Raw genomic sequence first — 15,592 nt, 5'->3', positions numbered from 1 at the left:
TAATATATGATCACAACAGACATATTTCTTGAACATGTATTGCTGTTTGTCACTCTCACATCAATTACATCTTTAGCTAACCAATTTAAAATATGAAAAATATAATAAAATATGAATTATTTATTGTAAAACATGTACTTTTTGTGTTTTGTATTTTTGTTTTCTATTTATTTCATAGTACCTCGGAGCTCTTCTCATGAACAAGGATGATATTATGCTACACATGGTATGAACACAGAACAGAAAAATGGTCCCTACCCCAAGAAGCTTGCAATCTTATTAACCATTATATATTTTCACCAACATTCATTCTGATACCTTGGAAATGATGAAGTGTAATTGGAATGTCATGAAACTCATGGTCTGAACTACTGTGCTGCCCCAATTTCAACAAGAGTTTTGGATACACAAAGAATGCATAGTCAGAGGACTCATTCCTCCTGTTTACTAAGTAAGCCTTATCGACGAGCCTTACTGCACAAACAGAACAGGGATTATATTTATAGTGGTCTACAGAAGGGAATTAAAAAAAATCTGATTCGTGTTTTTCTTCATGTTTCAACACTTTGCATAACTGTACTTACAAAGAATATAACAACAGTGTAACCCTGGAGTATTGTAAGCTAAATGGAACCTTTTAAAAACACTATAGAAGAGGCTTAGATTAAATGTATACCCCAAAATAAAAATAAGTAAAAAAATGTCACCATGGCTAAACAAAAGAGTAAAAGAAGCAGTTAGAGGCAAAAAAGATATTCTTTAAAAAGTTAAATCCTGCCAAGGAAAAAAGTAAGAAACACAAACTCTGACAAGTCATCAGTAAAAGTATAATTAGGTAGGTCAAACCAGAACTTGAAGAGAAATTAGCACAAGAAATAAAGGGATTTTTAAGTACATCAGAATCTTTAATTTTGCCAAATGTTTAGTGGAACCATTGGGTGATCAAAATGTTAAAGGAGCAGTCAAGTAAGACATGATTGTGGAGAGGAGCTAAATAAATTTGCATTTGTCTCACTATGGCTACGTCTAGATTGCATCCCTTTTTCGGAAAAGGGATGCAAATTAGACGTATCACAATTGCTAATGAAGCAGGGATTTAAATCTCTCCCGCTTCATTAGCATAAAAATGGCTGCCGCTTTTTTTCGGCACGGAGCTTTGCTGGAAAAAAGCGCCAGTCTAGACACAGATCTTTCAGAAAATAAAGCCTTTTCCGAAAGATCCCTTATCCCTCTTAAAATAAGGGATAAGGGATCTTTCGGAAAAGGCTTTATTTTCCGAAAGATCCGCGTCTAGACTGGTACTTTTTTCCGGCAAAGCTCAGTGTGGAAAAAAAAGCGGCAGTCATTTCTATGCTAATGAAGCGGGGGAGATTTAAATCCCCGCTTCATTAGCAATTGCGATACGTCTGATTTGCATCCCTTTTACGGAAAAGGGATGTAGCCTAGATGTAGCCCATATGTTTATCACTTTGAGGTGACAAACTGAGGAATTGATAGAAGAGGTTTAGGAGCAAAGTGATATAGTAACAAATTACCAGGACCAGATAATATTCACTCAAAAGATCTCAAGAAACTCAAATATGAAATTGCAGAACTATTAATTGTAGTATGTAACCTAATCCTTAAATCAGCCTCTACCAGATGACTGGGGGATAGCAAACATAATACCATGTTTTGATAAAGGCTCCAGAGACGATCCTGGTAAGCTTAACTTCAGCAGGCAAATTAGCTGAAACTACAGTAAAGACCAGAACAAGCAGGCACAGAGATAAACACGATTAGTTGGAGAGGAGTCAACACTGCATTTGTAAAGTGAAATATGCCTCATCAACCTATTAGAATGCTTTGGGGATGGAGAGATCAACAAACACGTGGACAAAGATGATTCAGTGGAGATAGTGTATTTTGACTTTCAAAAAGTCTTTGACAGGTCCCTCACCAAAGGCTCTTAAGCAAAGTAAGCTGTCATCAGGGGAAAGGTCCTCTCATGGATCAGTAACTGGTTAAAAGAAGGTGGGACTAAATAGTCAGTTTTCACAATGGAGAGCTGTAAATAGTGGAGGCCTCCAAATACTCAACCTGTTCAGCATTTCAGGAAAAAGGTGGTGGCAAAATTTGCAGTTTATACAACATTTTTCAAGATTGTTAAAACCAAATCAAACTGGGAAGAATTACAAAGGGATTTCACAACACTGGATTACTAGGGAAGAAAACGGCAGATGAAATTCAAAATGTATAAAACCAAAGGCATGCACATTGGGAAACAATCCTAACTATACATTCTGAATGATGGGATCTGAATTAGCTGTTACCATTCAAGAAAGAGATCTTGGAGTCATCATGGGTAGTTCTCAAACAAACAAACAAACCATGTTTATTGTGCAGCAGCATTCAAAGGGTCTAAGACAATGAACGAGAGAATTCTCTGAGGCTCTATCTAGACTGCAGGCTTCTTTCAGAAGAAGCTTTTCTGGAAGAGATCTTCCGAAAAAACTACTTCCGAAAGAGAGCATCTACACAGCAAAAGCGCATTGAAAAAGAGATCTGCTTTTTTGAAAGATAGCGTCCACACTGAATGGACGCTATCTCGCATTTAAGCTGTATTTACTATGGATGGAGTTGCCATCAGGACACTGGTGCTTTTTCCTCTTTCCTCTTCTTTCGAAAGAACTCCCTCTTCCCTATCCATACATGCCTTTTTCCGAAAGAGCTCTTTCTGAAAAAGGCTTCTTCCTCGAGGAAAGAGGTTTACCAATGTCAGAAAAACCCCTCTGTTCTTTCGATATTTTTTCGAAAACGCGATTGCAGTATGGATGTAAGTGAAATTTTTTTGGAAAAATGACCGTTTTTTGGAAAAAAACTCTGCAGCGTAGACATACCCTGAAAGATCTTTTGTGTTTTGTTTTTGATGTGCAGGAAATAGAAATGATTTATGAAAAGAAACAGAACTAAATATTGACTACTATATCTGTCAGTCTGGATGTTTGCCCTTTCCCCTTCATTATCTCAGGACTTAAATAATGTTTTATGGCACCTGCAGCTTTACTTACACTAATTCATATCCATAGAAGTTAGTGATGTTATTGTAGATTGATGCCAGTGTAACTGAAAGCCGAATGAATTCTCCAGGCAGATATTGTTTAAATTATGGACCTCTCTTTAATTCCACGTCAATTTTACACCTCTGTCAATTTTGATTAAATTACTCTTCATTTACACCAGAGTAAGTAAGAGGAGAATCTACACCCATTTTTTATTGTGGTAGTGTTTAGTTGCACGCCTTAAATTTTTCAGAGCTGTCTTCACATATTGCTTGTACTGTTTTGCAGGCTTTTCACCCTGATAGCTTGTCTTTTTCTTAAATAGCATCTAAATTTAGCACCTTTTATTCTTTGTAAAAGGGAATAATGGTTTCCAAAGCTCAACAACAGATGGCTGAAGTTTACAAAACTGCTGGCAAATGCATTAGTTTGAACTGAGTCTAAGTTCTCTGCAAACATGTTGCTTTTCTGTCAGTGGACATAGACTTGTTTATTTCATGCTTTTTTCCATATGGTCAGGGCAACTAAAAAATTAAAATATAATGAAAATCATTTAGAAAAAGCATGAATATAGTTTGTTTGATTAGTTTCTCTTTTGTATATGTAAGCAAAAAAAAAAAAAAGTTGATGTAAAATATTCCTGCAGTAGCTTAAGCTATTGAAAAGAACAGGACTGTAATGCCCTTCAGCTAACTAGAAACTGGAATATGTCATGTCATGCACTCTTTTGTTGTAAGGAAAAGTGTTGGGCAGAATGCATCTTACAAGAGGACTTAAATTATAATGAATGTGGGAGAGATTTTTTAAATAAATGAGTTTTAGAAAAAGAAAATGACTACAAATGTCTTATTGAAAGTTACTTGTAAATTCACTCAACATTTTGAAAGGATAAAGGCAAATGTCATGGCCACAGGCAGATACACAAATACCTTTAATACAATAGAGTGGTGATTATGTAATATATAACAATTCTTTTTGTGCTTTTTATTGCTATTTGGTGAATGACAACCCTCCCCAGATTGTGACTGCTGGGTATCCCTGGAATAGCCTTCAGCCACCAGGCACCTTGTGATCTTTCCATAAATGTCCTCTGGTTTGGAGTTCAGAGAGAATGGATTCACCTCTCCACGCTTTGATGAAGTCCAAGGTCTCCTGGACACTCCATGCTGGCACTCTTCTGCGCCCTTGGGAATTGGAGCCTGTAGGAGCAGAAGTATTCAAACTCATTTCAGTGTTACTAGAATTGGTCTAAGTCATGTTCACAGGTGCTGTGATGTGCTGGCTACTCTGAAATGTGCTTGCAATGCTGGCCACATGGGAAATGCAATACAAATTTTCCCCTGGGCTTTTTCTGCTCACCTGGAGAACAGTCGACGCATAAGTTCTGGCCAGGGCCATCAGATTGGAGAACTGTGGAGGCCTCCTGGAGGTCAATGGTCAGCAACGCTGCATCTACACTGGGGCTATGTCTACACTGCAGGCTTTTTGTGCAAGAACACCTGTTCTTGCGCAAAAACTTGCAGAGAGTCTACAATGCACGCGTGTTCTTGTGCAAGTAAATTTACAGTAAAGCGTTGGAAAACAGTGCTTCTTGCGCAAGAGTTATTCTTCACCCCCCGAGGAATAAGCCCTCTTGCGCAAGAGCTCTTCCACAAGAAGGCAGTATAGACAGGCAACAGGGGTTTCTTGCTCAAGAGAGCGTCCACACTGCCATAGACACTCTTGTGCAAAAGCACATCTCTTCCACAAAAGCACATGGCAGTGTGAACACACTCTTGTGGAAGACCTTTTGCACAAGAACTCTTGTGTAAAACAGTTCTTGTGCAAGAAGCCTGCAGTGTAGATGTAGCTTACAGGTTTGGTAGTGTGGATGCAATTGACCTTACGTGGCTAAATTTGATGTAAAATTCTAGTGTGGACCAGGCCTCAGTGATTGGATGGGCTTGCCTTACTTGTGCCAGTACACGTGCAAAATCAGTAGCATCCTGAATTCCCAGAGAAACAGAGAGCTCATGTCCATCTTGTATTTGTTTGTTTGCTCTTTTCTGTTTTGTTGTTTGTTCTGACCTGTCTTCTAACCTCAGTGATTGTGAATAATAAAGATTGGTTGTGGTGTGCTTGAACTGATAGATCAATAAGAATGGCTAAAATGAGTGAATTATAGGTCATTACCTGTTATTAAATCATCTGGAAACTCAGGAAGGGCAAACTGATTTACACAGTACTATTCTACTGCTACTCAGTTCAGAAGCTGCTCTGCTTTCCCTTCTGTCACCCCTCCAGTGAAAACAGCAGCCTCAAAAGCTGCTGTGATCTCTCCATTGGCCAGTCTTCCTGTACTGGATACAGAGCTCCTCTAAAGACAATTTTTGTATCAATTTAATCATATCAGGTTAGAAATAGATATAGTAACATTAATACAACCCGCTGGTTTGAATGCAGTTATACTGACATAAAAGTTCTCACATCATTAGATGTTATTCCCTTAAACATACAGAAATAAGTTGTCCTGATATAAGCAGCTTTATACTTGTAGACATGCCTCCAAACTAAAGGGTTACAGTAATGTAACTATAACCATTTCTAAACCAACTGGTTAAATCAGTATATACACTCTGTCAAATCAGCCTTGCTTTTCCCTCCATCATGAAGAGCCTCCAGGAGGGATGGACTGGCCTGGCGAGACATCGGGAATTTCCCGGTGGGCCATCCTCAGAAGGGCCAGTTGGAGGCTGCTGAAAGAGGAGGGGAATTGTGATGGGGCACCGCAGCCCCACACTTTCATTTCCCCGGCCATGTATGGGGCACGGTGCGGCCGAGGGAGTGCATGCGCTCAAACACCGTGCAACAGGTGAGAGAGGAGACCTCCAGGTGTGGCGTGACATCACGGCCTGGGACTTTAAAAGCGCTTGGTCCAGAGTTGCACTGCGTGGCTCAGCTCGAGGCTCAGCATGTGGTCTGGAGCCCCTGAAGCAGTTGGGGCCCGATCACAGACTCTAGCCCCACAAACTGGAAGGCAGAAGGTAGGTGGGGAGGGGTGGAAAAATAGGAGGAAGGGGTGGCAGAGGAAGGGGCTTGTGCTAAGGGGAAGGGACCAAGGGACAGGGTAGAGGAGAGACAAATGCCAGGGGACCAAGTGGAGACAATGAAGAAAAGGGCAGGAGAGGAGGTGTCAGTGGGAGGGGGAACAGGGTGATGCTGGGAGAGGAGAGGGTAAGGGCATTGGGGGATGAAGGGGAAGGTGCTGGGATAAGGCTTGAAAGAAGCGGTGGGCATGAGGAAGGCGGGGATGGAGCAAGTCATGTGTGAGGGCACAGGGGCATGAAAGGAACGGGGGGCAGAGGGTGGTGAGGGGGTGGGCATCAGGGAAAAGGAGGGAAAAGGGGGTAGAGGCAGTAAGGGAAGGGGGAGGCACCAGGAGGGTGCAGGCATAAGGGAAAGTGCAGGTGCCAGGGGATTCTGGGGGTGAAGCAGAAGGGCAGACACCTGCAGGGGAGGGACCAGCACCAGAGGAGAGAGAGAGGGCAGGTGTGTAGAGGAAGGTGTTAGGAGAAGGGATGAGGAGGGGTAGCTCACATGATCAGAGTGGGGCTACTGGAGGAGTGGGCACAGGGGGGATGAGAAGGGCAGGTGGAAGGGGACAGGTCTCAGGAGGGCTGAGGGCAGTGGGAAGGGCAGAAGTCCGAGTCAGGACAGCAGAGGAGGGTGAGGGGTTGTGGGTTTCACAAGGCATAAAGGATCTGCTGACAAAGGGTTCTGGGGTCGGCAGATCCCCATTTAGACTGCCACGCTGTACCAACAAACGGCTGATCGGCACAGCGCGGTGGCCATTTTGATTTAAATGAAACGGCGATTATTTAAATCGCCTCTTCATTTCCCTTTGTTGTCCTTCCTCATCTACATGGCTCTGTCGACGGAGTCATGTAGTCTAGACACACCCTTACAGATTAACTTGGCTACCCCTCTGAAGCTCATGGCCAGAATAATTATTGCAGCAATACACACAATGCTATGCTAAATATTATTTATTCCCACTGAACCAAATCTTCCTTTCACAGTAAAAGGGACCAATATTTGCCTGAGCTGTACCTAGCAAGAAACAAATACTTTAGCTATGTTATCATTCAACTGCTCACTGTAAATTTGAATTTTGCTAGCAGTTATTTGTCCTGACGTATACAAGAACAGTTCTCATCCATATCCCTGCAAAAGTGATCTGTAGACTGTTTGGGCAGAATTTTACAGATATAGATTATATTGAAAACTCTAGATTGTATTAATTTTAATAGTAGCTAAGTAAGACAACATTTTGTCTTTAATTTAAGCTCCTGTGGATCTTACATAGTAGACATAGTATCTGGCCAGCAGTTTTGAAAGATTAGGAAAAACTTAAAGAACAACAAATAGACTAACAAAACATGTAGATGGTCTATGTGTTGTTTTTTAAGTTTTTCCTGTTACAGACTAACTTGGCTACCCTCTGAAGCTTTTGAACAATTAGGACTGTCAACAGTGAATGGAAATGTTTCAGGTATACTTGAATTAAGGATGTTATTTCTAAACGCAGCCAGTGAAATACAATCAAGCTTTTGTAATATCATATGGGGACCAAACCTAATTGGTTTCACAACTGTGGTGGCACCTCACATCCTGAAATTAAAGGGGAGAATGGCAGAGTACAGTTTTTTCTGCTCTATTAAAAGCAGATTGACAGTTCTTTTCATTTTCCCTCTTACTGGGCCTATGTCCCACAGAGTGTCCCATTCTCTGATTGATGAAGTGAGGACTCTGAAGGAATTTGAACTAGCAGCATATCAAGTAGTGCTAGAGGCTGGTGGAGAGCTTCTGAAGCCCTCAGTGTGCCTGCCAATAGATGCAATAGTAGCTCAACCTGACAGGAGAAGACATAATGTCTGAGTCAAGAGGAATTCTTTACCAATCATCTGTTCTCTAGAAGAAGATCTATTCCTCTATTGGCTTCCTCACCTGTTCAGGGCCAGGGGCCAGGAAGGGGACACATTTTGATACTATCTTACCTTCTTTTCTGGAAGAAAAGATAGATCTAGCAGTAACATGGACCTGTTAGTTCTTTAATTCTGCGTGGAGATGAAATCTGAGAGGAGTGACTGGAGGGAAAATGGAAGAGATGGGAGAAAGGGACTTGAAGATGGAAGTAGGATATGACCTGACAGAAGATACGAACAGAGGGTGAGAGAAGATGAAAAGCTAAGAATGGGAGGGTGACAGAGAGAACTGTTGACTCAGCATATGTCATTTTCATATCCTGGTTGTAGGTGAGCCTTAGAATCATAGAATAATAGGACTGGAAGGGACCTCAAGAGGTCATCGAGTCCAGCCCCCCGCCCTCAAGGCAGGACCAACCTCCACCTACACCATCCCTGACAGATGTCTATCTAACCTGTTCTTAAATATCTCCAGAGAGGGAGATTCCACCACCTCCCTTGGCAATTTATTCCAATATTTGACCACCCTGACAGTTAGGAATTTTTTCCTAATGTCCAATCTAAACCTCCCTTGCTGCACTTTAAGCCCATTACTCCTTGTCCTGTCCTCAGAAACCAAGAGGAACAAATTTTCTCCTTCCTCCTTGTGACACCCTTTTAGATATTTGAAAACCGCTATCATGTCCCCCCTTAATCTTCTTTTTTCCAAACTAAACAAGCCCAGTTCATGAAGCCTGGCTTCATAGGTCATGTTCTCTAGACCTTTAATCATTCTTGTCGCTCTTCTCTGTACCCTTTCCAATTTCTCCACATCTTTCTTGAAATGTGGCGCCCAGAACTGGACACACTACTCCAGCTGAGGCCTAACTAGTGCAGAGTAGAGCGGCAGAATGACTTCACGAGTTTTGCTTACAACACACCTGTTGATACAACCTAGAATCATATTTGCTTTTTTGGCAACAGCATCACACTGTTGACTCATATTCAACTTGTGGTCCACTATGACCCCTAGATCCCTTTCTGCCATGCTCCTTCCTAGACAGTCGCTTCCCATCTTGTAGGTATGGAACTGATTGTTCCTTCCTAAGTGGAGCACTTTGCATTTCTCTTTATTAAACCTCATCCTGTTTACCTCTGACCATTTCTCTAACTTGCTAAGGTCATTTTGAATTATGTCCCTATCCTCCAAAGAAGTCGCAACCCCACCCAGTTTGGTATCATCCGCAAACTTAATAAGCGTACTCTCTATCCCAATATCTACATCATTGATGAAGATATTGAACAGTACGGGTCCCAAAACAGACCCTTGCGGAACTCCACTTGTTAACCCTTTCCAGCAGGATTTAGAACCGTTAACAACAACTCTCTGACTACGATTATCCAGCCAATTATGCACCCACCTTATCGTGGCCCTATCTAAGTTATATTTGCCTAGTTTATCAATAAGAATATCATGCGAGACCGTATCAAATGCCTTACTAAAGTCTAGGTATATGACATCCACCGCTTCTCCCTTATCCACAAGGCTCGTTATCTTATCAAAGAAAGCTATCAGATTAGTTTGGCATGACTTGTTCTTCACAAACCCATGCTGGCTATTCCCTATCACTTTATTACCTTCCAAGTGTTTGCATAGGATTTCCTTAATTACCTGCTCCATTATCTTCCCTGGGACAGACGTTAAACTGACCGGTCTGTAGTTTCCTGGGTTGTTCTTATTCCCCTTTTTATAGATGGGCACAATATTTGCCCTTTTCCAGTCTTCTGGAATCTCCCCTGTCTGCCATGATTTTTCATCAGTTGTGAAGATGGACCTCAACTGTGTGTGTGTGTGTGTGTGTGTGTGAACTGAGATGATAGTGAGGGGAAAAACATGAAATTAAAAAGGGGGTTGTAGGGAGAGAACTAGGGCACTTGAAAAAGTAAGGGACCTCAACTGTGTGTGTGTGTGTGTGTGTGTGTGTGTGTGTGTGTGTGTGTGTGTGTGTGTGAACTGAGATGACAGTGAGGGGAAAAACATGAAATTAAAAAGGGGGTTGTAGGGAGAGAACTAGGGCACTTGAAAAAGTAAGGGGGAAAGAATTGTTAATGATAGGGAAACCAAAGATTAAAGAAAAGAGAGACAGACCTAGGAGTAAGTGGGGAAAAGGAGTGAATTAAAGACAGAAAAGAGAAAATTTGGGAGACAATGTAAGATTTCTTTAAAAGACACTGTTTGATAGAAAGTCTTGTGGCAAAATATTACAATGAAATATGTAACAGTTAATTTATTTTTCATGGGCATGATTGAAGAGACAGAAGGAGGTTGAGAGATCCAGTTATGAATTGGAATGAGCCCAGTATTCTATGCACAGAGTGGCAGGATACTCTGCCTTGTTTTTTTGTCCTCCTCCTTCATTTCTACTAACATCAGTCATGGTTTTTTATGTGTGCATTATTAATAGGAGCCTGGATGTTAGTGGTGCAAACCCACTGTCTTTTATTTTAAACAGAATATATAGTTGTCATTGACAACTATATCAGATATGTTACCTTTTTCCTAAAAGAGCTCTTGTGAAACACCTTCAAAAATATTGCATCAAATATTTAAAAATTCCCCAAGACAAACACCCCTTCCCATTCCCCACCCCCCACTTGTATTTATTTCTACATCAGTTCAGAATCTCCTTCCTGGTCAAATCTATATAATGGGATTTATTGGAAAGGGAGAGGGGAGCTTCAGAGATGCACTACTGCACAGCTCTACACACTTCCCACACATACCTTTACCTGACTGGCTGTGAACCTGTTTGGGGAAAAGACCTTAAGGATACATTTCTTCCCTTCTTCTTGCCACATCCCACACCTCAGGATGTTCTGGTGCATGAGCAGAGACAACCACCACCAAAAGAAGTGAGTTCCCTTTCCTATTTTGATTTATTTTTACCACTGACCTTATAGTTTAGTTAGAAAGATGCCTTACAAAGCTATTTAAAAGCTTCAGAGGGGTAGCCAAGTTAGTGTGTAACAGGAAAAACTTAAACAACAAATAGTCTAGTAGCACTTTAAGGACTATGTAAGAAATGCAAAACTGTTTAAGTGGTAACACAGCAATGGCATGAGGATAAAAAAATTAAAAACACCGTGAGGTGCTTAGATATGAGGTAAAAGAGAGAGATTTAAGAATCCCGATCAGTAGCAGAATGATCTTCATTCTGCACTCATCACACAGTTAAGTCCATGGCAGTTTTGTGTAAGTTCTTCAGAATAGGAACAGTTTCTGGCCAGCTATTTGTACATCACATGGTACAAAGGGCAAAAATATGATTGGAGCCTCTGGTCACTAAGTTAATATCAATAATAGTTATAATAGGTTCTTCTTCCTTAAACAGCAAACAATCACTCTGAAAACACACAGAAAAAACAGAGAACAGCAACATAGCATGTTTAAAAGCAATGAAAAAGTCATAAACTACTCAACAAAGAAGGTATTTTCACCGTACAGTACCAAAAAAAGTAAACTGCTCTTTGTACTGAAATGTTCCGTTAGTGTCCAGACCTAATTTATTACTGGGGCAACTGATTTAGGTGCTATATTCCACAGAAATCCAAAAATAGTTTTTTATTGTTTGTCCCCTTTGAACTAGGTATGTAAACATGATAGAAAAACATTAATCATGTAACTGATCAAAATATTATCATTTACATGGTTAAATATTTTAGGGGATGTAGTGGTAGGGAAAGAAGGGTTGCTGCTCCTCAGTGTGGGTTCTACCCCACCCAAGATCCTGCAGCCGGCCACCATCCTGGGATCCTGGCAGCCAGCTTGCCACTGCAGCCAGCCCCACTGTTATGGAGTTCCAGCTGCTGGCCCCACTGCTGCGTGCTTTCTGCTGCCAGTTAGGTCTTGGCAGCTGAGTTTATTGGTTAAACGGTTAAACATTTAAATTCTAACATCCCTACTTTGAACCACAATTGTTATTTTATTGGACTGGAATAGAATTTAATCAGCTGATAAGATTGTATTGCTACTGTCTGGTTATCAGGCTGGAAATAAACTCCTTGCAGTTGCTCAAACACCCTCACAATATCAATCCCTACCTACACTTTTCCTGGTTTCATTTAATAAATTTCCTGCACAGGGCATTAACCCAGTATTGTCTGTCCCTGTGCAGCCATCAACGTAAAGCTCTAGCCATCTGACAGAAGTATAAATTAATCAGAATGAATGGAGAAGTGGTATGTTCCTTATGGAAAATTTGGTAAATTCTTATAGTTAAAACAAAATAAAGCAAACTTCTCCATCCAAACCCAATCAGGGCAAAAAGGAAAAAAGATGGAAACACTATCAAAAACCAAGTAAAATGGTCTGTCATGCTTGTACAAGGTTAGAACCGAGCTGAAAAATAAGTAAAACCTACAGCTTCAGCAGTTGTTACCTGAGAAACAATGCATTATAAGCAATTACCTGCCTTTTCCCCTCTTTAGAGGATTATTTTTCTAAAAATAGTTAAATTATCATAATACTTTCATTCTGTGGTTAAATAATAACTTTATCTCCTGGGAACATCTATTTGTAATTATTAGCCTCTCTAGCAGATGCATATTGCTTTTTAGATGCCCCCACCTGTTAGAGTTCAAATATTTGAATTTTAAATACTGGCCTTTTCAACATTTTTTATTGACTGCTCTAGTTGGATTTTTTGGTTTAAACGAGATAAAGAGTATCCATTTGAAACCTGACCTTTACAAACAATCCACATATCACATTCACACAAGCAATTAAAGGGAGTGACTAAATCATTAAACTTAAATACACTGCTTGATGGGTTTTGCCCAATGAAGATCTGTGAGGCATTTCTAATTGAAAAGTTTTTGCATGCAGCAAACAACCATACACTGTACTCTTCACCTCCAGAAAGAAAAACAGAATATTGCCCATGAGTGGCTACCCAGAAACTAGTATATGCATGGGTAATATAGCTCTTGGTCATGAATTTTTTTTATGGCATGAGTGGAATGATCCAAGCAGAGGTGACTCTTGATATTGTAACATGAAATAGATGGTGGATTGAAAAACATGGGCTACATTTATTTTAGGGTACTTTTCTATAGGATATAGTTGTAAGGCCTGTGCCTCTAACATTGAAAACAACTAGACTTGTATGTAAGCACACTACAAGGGAGTTGTGACTCCAGGGTGATATAAGGCCATCCCTGTGATTATCGGTGTGATTCTAACTTGTGAACGCAACGAGTCAAAGTGCAGCCTTCCAGTTAGCAGCATAAACCTAGTCTTAAGTACATGCCTACATTTAGCTCGTCACAGCCAGTTTTTCCACTGTCCGAGGAGCTAAGATTACAGTATGGTATTGTACTTTCCCCCTTTCTTTCTTCTCCGTGCGCAAAGGGGGAGAAACGTCCATGAAAGGCACTTTAATTATACATTACTCTCAAGAGCTCTGAAAGAGCAGACGTTTAGACGCCTGTTAAAAAGTTTCTTGAAGATTGCTGTATTTTGACTTTGGAACAGTTGGCGATCTGCTAACTCGTCTCTTCTGTCCAGTAAATCCAATCTGCACCCGTGCTTTCTGATTAAAAGCGTGGTCACTCTCACAGCGAAAGCCTAGGGCTGGCACATAGAAATAAGCATCTCCCTAGTCGGATTTGGGCTGGTGCAGAGAGATGTCCCCCCTCCTCCATACAGTATGTCATGCTGCTCTCTAGGAACCAAACTACAGTATTTCCCATCTGGCTTTGGGCGCCATCGGTCATTTATTTAATATGTTCAAAGAAAACATCCCCATGCGGTGTTACGGGGCTCCCTGTCGGGAAGGAATCCGAGCAAGGAGGCCGCAGCAAGGGACTCGTTTTCCAAGGTGGGTCCGGGCCCCGCGATGCGAATCCCGGGCGCTGTAGATCCCCAGGCATCCCAGCGCCGCACTTCGATTTCCACCGTCAGCCCCTGCCGCCCTTTGCACTGGGCCCCGCGGCGCTTGTGCCCGAAGGCAGCGCTGGGAGGGCTTGTTTGTCGTTGCTACGGGTGCGTCTCCAGGGAGAAGAGTTGGAGCTTTGGGGGCAGCTGGTCCCCGTCCACCGGCCGCGGGGGCCCGCCCCGTCGCTCCTCAGCTGCCCCCCCACCCCCCGCTCACCCCGGGCCGAGGCTGCAGAAGGGCGCTGGGCACCTAGGTAATGATTAATGGCCGAGCCCCGCCGGGGGGCGGGGAGGGGATAAAGGGGCTGCGGGGCGGCCGCCAGGCGCTCACTCACACGCGTCCCCTCTCCGCCCCGCCGGCAGCAGCATGACACGTGCGGCGCCGCTGCACCTGCTGCTGCTCTGCCTGCTGCGCGGCCGCCCGCTGCTCGCCGAGCCCGGGCAGGGCGCGGGCACCTGGGCTCGCTTCGCCCGCCTGCCCTACCCGGAGGACGAGCTCTTCCTCTACGACACCTTCCCCGCGGGCTTCCTGTGGGGGGCGGGCAGCGCTGCGTACCAGGCCGAGGGGGGCTGGCGCCAGGGCGGCAAAGGCGCCTCGGTGTGGGACGCCTTCGCGCACCCGGCCGGCGCCCGCCAGCCCCCGCCTAGCCCCGCGGGCGGGGACGTGGCCAGCGACAGCTACAACAACCTGTTCCGCGACACCGAGGGGCTGCGGCGCCTGGGGGTCTCCCACTACCGCTTCTCGCTCTCCTGGGCGCGCCTGCTGCCCAATGGCACCGCGCCCGCCAGCCCCGCCGGCCTGGCGCACTACGGCCGCCTGCTGGCCCGCCTGCGCCAGCTGGGCGTGCAGCCTGTGGTGACCCTCTACCACTGGGACCTGCCGCAGCGCCTGCAGGACGCCTACGGGGGCTGGGCCAGCCCGGCACTGGCCGAGCTGTTCCGGGACTACGCCGAGCTCTGCTTCAGGCACTTCGGCGGCCAGGTCCGCTACTGGCTCACTATCGACAACCCCTACGTGGTGGCCTGGCACGGCTACGCCACCGGCAGGCTGCCCCCGGGCGTCAAGGGAGGCCCGCCACTGGGCTACAGGGCGGCGCACAACTTGCTGCAGGTAAGGGCGGTGGCGGGGCAGGGAAGAATGATTGAACTGGAGGGCGGGAGAAGAAAGCGCCTCGTCTTGGTCTCCTTTCCCACCTCGCCTCACCTCTGAGTTGGAGGGGAGAGAAAACTCCTCCCCCAGCGGGCTGGCCAGGAAAGAGCACCTGGGATGGCTGGAGGAGAGGGAAAGGGGCTTTCTCGTTGACACACCCAGGAAGCGGCTGAGGAGCTGGGGTTGACAAAATCAGATTGGTTGGTGCCGATTTCCACTGGCTTGGCCAAAGTTGGCAAATGCCTTTGCAGGAGTTGCCGATCTAAGAAACGTGGAAGGAGGGTTCCCGGGAAGAGAATGGCAAACGATGTAGCCTGCCCTAAGAACGGCTGGGAAAATGTCTGAATCTGTTAAATCGGCATTTATTGAGACAGGGAGGATGTTTTCTAGAGTAGATGAATGGGACTCAGCGCAGGCAAAGGAGATGAGGCGTTCTCCCAATGTGTAGATTGCTTGCAAATAATATCCATCTTCCAGTCCCTAATGTGTATCATCTTGTGGACTTTTGTGCTATTGGCAGACT

General features: G+C 43.8%; 1 protein-coding gene across 1 annotated transcript in view; it reads left to right on the top strand.

Annotated features, from left to right (window-relative positions):
• Positions 1 to 12,912: 12,912 nt before the first annotated feature.
• Positions 12,913 to 15,592, top strand: part of KL (klotho) — a 60,839-nt gene continuing 58,159 nt past the window's right edge. Inside the window, exon 1 of the mRNA XM_075919193.2 lies at positions 12,913 to 15,030. Coding sequence (XP_075775308.1) covers positions 14,287 to 15,030 — 744 coding nt within the window. The 5' untranslated portion in view covers positions 12,913 to 14,286. The remainder of the gene's footprint in view (positions 15,031 to 15,592) is intronic.

This window comes from Pelodiscus sinensis, chromosome 1 (assembly GCF_052426305.1).
Source record: "Pelodiscus sinensis isolate ZL-2025 chromosome 1, ASM5242630v1, whole genome shotgun sequence".
Lineage (NCBI taxonomy): Eukaryota > Metazoa > Chordata > Testudines > Trionychidae > Pelodiscus > Pelodiscus sinensis.
The sequence above is the reverse complement of the archived record's forward strand: the minus strand, read 5'-3'. Positions and strand labels throughout refer to the sequence as shown.